The following is a 7720-nucleotide window of genomic DNA, read 5'->3' as shown; positions in this document are numbered from 1 at the left end:
AGGACAATATGAGGTCAAATCCAACCTCAGATACATAATACCTATATGACCTTGGGCAAGTCACTTAACCTTGTTTGCCTCAGTTATTCATCTTTAAAATGGGGACACAAATAGAAAAGGAAATGGCAAACCATTCCAGTGTTTTTGCCAAGAAAACCCCATAGGGTCATGTAGAGTTGGACTCAACTGAACAAGAATTAAATGTTGTCTTTCTCCCCTTTTCCAACAACCCATATCCCCCTGGCCTTGGCTTAGCCTTCACTAAGGACCCTGTGTCTAGAGCAGGGCTGCCTTTACATAGAAACACAATAGATAGCCCCCTAGACTGTATGATATGAAGGTCTTTTTCCCCAAGGAAATATTGGATTAAGGCACTGAAAGCCAATGTTACAATTAAGGGCATTAGATAAAGTAAATTTTGGAAGATGAGATGCTGGGAGGAAGGAAAGAAAGGTTTGACATCCAGGACTACCCCCAAAATAGGAGTTGTGGGGTAGCACAGAAGTATTGCATTGGTGAGAGTGAGGGGATCTGTGGTGTCAAGGGTAAGGATGGCAGAATGCAAGTGAAATGGGTCTGGCTGTTGAGGACCAACTTCACTTATTCTGCAAACTCAACTCCCACATATAGGGTTGGGTGGAAAGCACACAGCCTTCTGGGTTTATAGCTACTTGTTGAGAGAATGAAGAAAGGAAGGAATAGAAGTCTATATGACTGAATGAAACATCCTCTACTCCAGCCCATAAATTACTCTTCCAGTCATTGGTTAGCTCTTCCAGTCCCCTGGGAGCCATGTCTAGGAGTTTCAGAAAGGCAGATTTTGGCTTGCTCTAATGGGAAAACTTTTAAACTATTAGCAAAGTCCTCAAGTGGGATGGGTAGTCCATTAAAGATTCTTGGACTAATTGGAAGAAAATAGGAAATACTCTCTCTGGTCTAATCCCTCTAATCTTAATCGATTGATGAGGAGTTAGTGCTTCCTTCATCAAACCAGCACTCACAGAGCCCTGTGCCCTTAGCCCCAAACAACAGAAAAGACTTCATCTTTTCTTGGTATATTTATCAATTCTTTATTCACTGGCTAACAGGGCTCCTGAAGATTGGTGTACAGCAAGAAATCTGCCTCAGATTGGACAGGGAGAACTCATCAAGAGCAGGAATTGTGATGATTAAATCCCTTTGTTCATGGTCCATCCCACAACATGAGGATCCCTCACAAAGGATGCTGCTGCTAGAGATGATGACGATGACAATGGTGGTAATGATGACGATGGACATGGAGATGAAGGCCCTTCTAGCAAACATAAGGACATTCCTTCTTCTGGGCTATGGTGGTTTGTGAATGTGGGGAGAAGGGGAGACTGTGTTGGCCCACAAGGAAGCTGAACTTGAGCTTCCCTACCTGGCCTCCAGAGTGGAATGAGGGCCCCTGGTAATTTCTGGGGCTGGGGTGTCAATTAGCATCCCAGAACAGCTTGCCTCATCTTGCCCTGCTCCCTGGTCAGAGAGCTATTGTTAGGGCCCTCAGGTATCACTTCTGGGGAGAGGCTTAGAGATGACAGGAATCCATAGCCCTTCCCTGGGCCCCATGGAATGGAACTAGTGGTGGGCTCAGCATGTGGGGAGTCTCCATCTCCAGACATGTAAACCTTTATACACATTTGGGGGTGAGGGCACAGAGTGAGGTCAGGATGGGGATAAGCCTGAACCAACATCGATTTCTTGTGGTGGGGAGGGCTCTCAGCAGCCTGTACAGGCCACGTTTATGCAGATTTCACAGTCGTCTTGGGCGATTTCTCCTGGGGAGGAAATAAAAAGTTGAAGGTCAAGGAAACTGAGATCTGGCTGAACCTGGGCAGGAAAAGCTGACTGAGGTAATCTTTTGCTAAAGGGAGCAAAAAGAATGGGTTGAAATGAAGCCTAGAAGGGTGATGAGGAGGGATGAAGTGAGGGTCAAGGTAGTAGATTGAGCTAGAAGGAGTCCTGGTGCTATTATTTTATAGATGAGGAAGCTGAGGCTCATATAAGATAAGGGGCTTGCTTAAAGCCATGTTGCTAGTAAGTGGCAAGTATGGGATTTGAACTCCATGCCCATTCCATGTCCAATATTCTATCCACCACATCCTGCTCCCTCAAGGCAGGAAGAAGGATAAGCTAAAGATGATAAGGAGTTGGGAAATGGAGGGAGGAGATTAAGAGGATTGAGGTGTGGAGGCATGAGCTATGGCAAAGTGAGATGAGAAATTAGAAGATGGAAAGGAGAAGGGATTAATAATAAATTAAGAAGAGTAAAAGGAGGGAATTAAAGAGGAAGTGTGGGAAGATATAATTAGCAAGCTGAGGAGAACTGAACAGTAGGGTAAGCAGAAGTCATAGGACAGTAGGAGATCATACAGATGGGGAAACTAGAGGGAGGCACTAGAAGTGAAATGACTTGCTCAAGGTCACACAGTTGGAAGAGATAGGACTTGAACTCCTCTCTATCTCCAGGATACCTTATCATTATGCAGCAGAGTAAATAATGAAGTAAGAAGAAAGGAGCTAAGAGGGGCTCATCTATGAGGCTCAGCCACACCAGGGGAAGGATCTTTGGTGTGTGGGGGATGTGGAGGACACATACTCAGGGCTCTGAAGATGTTGGCAGCTTGGCTATTCTCACAGATGGGCTGGAGATCGGAGGGCAGTGCTGGGTTGCCACATAGGATAGATGGTTCTCTCTGGGCACTTATTTGGTGACGGGAACCCCTCGGTTGCTCCAAGAGTTTATCTAACTTCTTCACAGATTCCAGCTTCACCTGGAAGCCCTCATACTGAGGGTAGGCAAGGAAAGGGTCAGACTTTTCCAGTTTCCAACTCTCTGCCCAAAATGGAAGCTCTGGGGATGGGATTGGGGAGCAGGGAATGGGTGATTTGGAAAGTGGGGTCATTGTAGATGTTCCTAGCCAAGGGACCCATTCTCAGCATGGTTGTAGAAGGAAGAACCCAAGACACCTAGAACCCTGGGCTAACTCAAAGTGGAGACCCGACAAGATCAGGCCAGCTGATTCAGGGATGAGGAGAGACTGTCTTCCTTCCCTAGGAAGACCAGGTGATATGGTAGATGGCACTGTGATTCATAAAGAACTGGGTTCTAATCCCACTTACTAGCTGTGTAACCCTGGAAAAGTCACTTAACATTGCCTCAGTTTCTTCTTATGAAAAATTAAGGGGGTATACAGTAGCCTCTTAGGTCCCTTCCAGTCCTAAATCTAAGATCCTAGGACTCCTTTCCCTAGACACTTTCCCTATTGGCAATAGGAGAGTCCTACTCTTGAACTTGGGATATAGCCCTCCCCTCCCCATTTAGGATCTAGGGAGGGAGGGATCTTCTTGAGAAACTGCTCCTCTCCGCTGGCTCCCATTCCCTCCAAACCCGTCCCTCTGAGGGAGAGGGCAGCCCTTGACCTTTAAAATAATAATATCTTCAAGGTTTGCCAATATATTATCTCACAACAACCCTGGGAGATAGGGATGATTATTGCTCCCACTTAATAGACGAGGAAACTTTGCCCTAGACATAGTGACTTGCTCAGGGTCACAGAGCAAGTAAGTAGCTGAGGCAGGATTTGAAGTCAGGACTTCTTGACTCCAAAGCAGCCATCACCATGCCACCTAACTGCCTCTAAGAAGAACCAAAAAGGGAAGTTGGGGGAGGAGATGGGGGTGGGGCAGTCTATTGACTCAAGTCTTCTAAGCTGCAAGGCCTTGGCCTCACCGGACCTTGGTAAAAGGACTTTTACCGTGGCCAGGTCCAGGCTGTGCTGGCCCCTCCCCTAGGGCTACTCCCCTCCTTGTTTATCAGGGAAGGGAAGGAGCCAAGAGTCCAGACCTGTCCTCAGAATGGGCTTAGAGCAGAAAGTCAAGAGAGCTGAATGCCTCCAGCTCTCGAGTGGAGCCAGGCTGCGCTGGAGGACGGGCCGGCTCTGGCCTTCCCCAGGGCATGGGTACGAGGTGAGTCTGGCTTTCTCTTGGCTCTCCATAGTTCTCCTCTTACCCCTTTCTAGCCTCTCTGCTGCTGCCCAGGATCCTTCCTTTCCAAAGAAGCCTCCTTCCTTTTCTCTCTCCTCCCCTCCACAGTCCTCTGGTCCAGGGCAGAAGGATTCTCTCCCCCGCTCCCCTAAGGATGGGGGCAGGGCTGGAGCCAAATCCCATGAGGTCTCACCTCGATGTCTACTGCCTGGGTGTTTTGTGCCAGTATCAAGAGCATGGCGGCGACAGCCACAGAGAGCGCCAGAACCTTCATGGTATCTTCCAGTCTTGTTCCCTCTTGCCTCCTGGGCTTCCACCCTGACTTCTCCCCTGTGCCTTATATAAGCCTCGGGAAGGACTTCCTGGTCACTCATCCACTCACGTGTCAGAGAAGGGGAGGGAAGTGTCCCTCTGGGGGCAGTGCTGAGGGCTAGGGGTGGGGTCCTTCCAAACTGGCTCTGGGCCAGGCATAGACCTGGGTTCCCAAGAGGAGATGTCTCTGGCCAGAGACACTGAGGCAGGGATGGTCCTCAGCTGAATTATGAAGTAGTTAGTTAGAGCTGGTTTCAGTGACTTCCGGTATAATAACTGTCCACCTCCCCAATCCCTAACGTGTCTTGTCCCCATTAGATCCATAGGTGCTTCCTCTAGGCATTTCTCACCTATTGGGATGCCAAAGCAATAGTATTGTAGAAACCAAAAATCAAGCACAGGGTCACTTTCAGACTTTTTGCTAAATTCATTCTTTTTTTATATATCAATCTCATTTTCAAATGAAAAATGTTTAATTTATTATTTATTTTGAAGATTTTTTTCTTTTTAAATTTTGGGGTCCAAAGTCTCTCCCTCTCACCCACTGAGAAGGAAGTCACTATAATACCAATTATACATGTGAAAACAATGTGAAACATATTTGCCATATTGCTTTAAAAAAGTGAAAAAAAGTTTTAAAGTTAGGAAGTTATTGTGGGAATTAAAATATCTAGATGATCTCCATCCCAGCTTGGATCCCACCCAATGTAGAAATTGGAGTCACGGGTAAGACATCCTGGTGTCCCCAGCATTGGCATCAGCATCCTGTCACCATGGAGGGAGGAGAGGACATGTGTTTTTTTTTTTTTAACCCTTACCTTCCGTTTTGGAATCAATACTGTATATTGGTTCTAAGGCAGAAGTGTGGTAAGAGCTAGGCAATGGGGGTTAAGTGACTTGCCCAGGGTTACACAACTGGGAAGTGTTGAAGGCCAGATTTGAATCCAGGACCTCCTTGTTCTTTACAAACTCATTTTGATTTCTAGTCCTCAGTCCAACAATTCTACTCAGCCTTGATTCTAAAGTCAATCATTTTTGTGATTTTAGTAACTCTCATGCTTGACCTTTTGACCTTCCACAACTACCACTATCCTAATACCCTACCTTGGGTCACCCTCTCCACCTACTTTCTCTGCTTCTATTCCTAGATGGCTAAATATTGCTCAAGGAAATCACAAAATCTCATCAATGATGGTATTTGACCTCAACTGGACCATCTCTTCTACATGACAATCCATTTTTTAAAACTCTTATTTACCCAAATTCCCAATAAGGTATATTCTCAAATTCTTTTTCAAGTCCCCAGACCTATGCCTCCCTCTTAATTTGAGCAAATTACTTCCAGACTGAAACCATTTATCCAGAGCTCTCTAAAATCCATTCTCTCATTTCTTCCTCTAAATCTCTTTTAGTCTTTAATCATTCTCTCTCTTTGGGGGCAGCTGGGTAGCTCAGTGGATTGAGAACCAGGCCTAGAGACGGGAGGTCCTAGGTTCAAATCCGGCCTCAGCCACTTCCTAGCTGTGTGACCCTGGGCAAGTCACTTGACCCCCATTGCCTAGCCCTTACCACTCTTCTGCCTTGGAGCCAATACACAGTATTGACTCCAAGACAGAAGGTAAGGGTTTAAAAAAAAAAAATCATTCTCTCTCTTCAGTCTCAAAACAATGAGATAGACTTTCTCCTTTTCCAGGCTAATCTTTCCAATTTCCCCCTTGATTCTAGTCCTTTCTGTCCTTGCAGCACCATGTTTTCTGAAAAGGAAATAATTTTAATTTGAGTTCATTTTTTCTTGATGAACCCATGCTGGCTCCTTGTGATCATCCATCACTCTCCTTTTAATGATGAATTCTAGAATTTGTCCTTAATTTTAAGTTGGGTCCAGGAGGAGGGTTCCCTAGCTCTGTCCTGTTGTTAGATTTGGTTTTCAGTCCCCTGGAAGCATTGTGTTTTTGATCAGTGAGGAAGGGTTTACAGAGGTCTAAATTTTCATTGCCTCTAAGCCACCATCTTGACTCCTCCCTTGTCCTTAATTTTAAAGAATTTAGCTGCTTCCCCTCTTTTGAAAACTGGCACAAGATTTATCTGTTCCCAAAGTTAATGGAGAGAGATGGGCTAGGTGGCACAGTTAACTGAATTTAGAACTAGTCAAATGACTAGACCCAAAGAGTAGTGATTTATGTCAACTAGGATGATGGTCTTTGGTTGAGGGATCCATGATTGTAGCATTGGTTCTGTGCTAGCAGTTTGGTATAGTAGGCACACTGGGTTAAGAAGATTCAAGTTCAAATTTGGCTTCTTTATTTTTATGAGCTGTGGTACAATGGGCAAGCTGCACCACCTGTCTAAACTTTGGTTTTCTCATCTGTAAAATAGGGACAACACCCACAGTGCCTACCTCACAGGCTTACTGTGATGATCAAATGAGGAAATCAATGGAAAACACTTTGCCACCTTGTAAACCCTATATAAACATTGATTTTTTTGTTTTGTCTTAAAATCAGTGACTGGGGGAAGGCACATTTATCAAAATTTTCTATGACTCAGATATTCACATGGATTTGTGATCTCATCACTATGGATGGTTCTTCCAGTGATGCAACTGGCCGCCCAGGCATGTCTGTGGATCACACCAGTTAAACACATGGGCTGGCCACTGATAATCTCTTGCTCTCCCCATGGGACTAGCTGGTCTTCTTTTTACCTTAGCTACTTCCTGGATGATATTCTTTCCTCTAATTCTTCCTCATAGTTGCTTACACGTGCTGCAGCCTGTTCCCACCTACCATGCACCTTCTCACATTCCATGACTCATAATCATACCATAACATTGGTAGAATATAGATATTAAAAAGGTAGACTTTTTCTGAGAGATAGTTGGGGTCATTAAAAGGAGCTTTTTGATTTCTGATTTCTAATCAGGTCAGCAATGCTTTCTCATATTACCTAACTAATGGGGCAATGTCCCCGAATCCCTTCAAGTGGCTTTGGGTGATGGAGGCAGGCTGGTATAGTAGACAGGATATTGGTCTCGAAAGCAGGAGGATTTGGGTTTAAATCTTACCTCAGACACTTACTAGCTATGTGACCCCTGGGCAAATCTTTTAACCTCTTTTGGCCTCAGTTTCCTCATGTGTAAAAGTAGAGAATGTGACTCTAAAGGTTGTACCTCTAAGGTTCTTTCCAGTTCTAAATTCATGGTTCTGTGAGCTGTAACTCTAAATTATGGTGGTCAAGGAGATGAATGAACTGGGAGGCTGACTGAAAAGGAGACCAAGATGCATATTGATATCTTTTTTTTATTTTTATCTTTGCCTCCTATCTTAGAATCAATACTAAGTACAGGTTCCAAGGCAGAAGAGTGGTAATGGACTAGGAAATGGGGGTTAAGTGACTTGCC

General features: G+C 45.0%; 1 protein-coding gene across 1 annotated transcript; it reads right to left on the bottom strand.

Annotated features, from left to right (window-relative positions):
- Positions 1–1053: 1053 nt before the first annotated feature.
- GUCA2B (guanylate cyclase activator 2B) lies at positions 1054–4365 on the bottom strand. The gene is made up of 3 exons (XM_001366965.4): positions 4202–4365; positions 2621–2810; positions 1054–1799 (listed from the first exon to the last, which is right to left on the bottom strand). Exons 1-3 carry the CDS (start codon positions 4280–4282, stop codon positions 1741–1743), a joined length of 330 nt encoding a protein of 109 aa, XP_001367002.1. The 5' UTR covers positions 4283–4365; the 3' UTR covers positions 1054–1740.
- Positions 4366–7720: the final 3355 nt, after the last annotated feature.

The sequence above is a fragment of the Monodelphis domestica genome, chromosome 4, assembly GCF_027887165.1.
Source record: "Monodelphis domestica isolate mMonDom1 chromosome 4, mMonDom1.pri, whole genome shotgun sequence".
Lineage (NCBI taxonomy): Eukaryota > Metazoa > Chordata > Mammalia > Didelphimorphia > Didelphidae > Monodelphis > Monodelphis domestica.
This window is presented reverse-complemented; position numbering and strand designations above follow the sequence as displayed.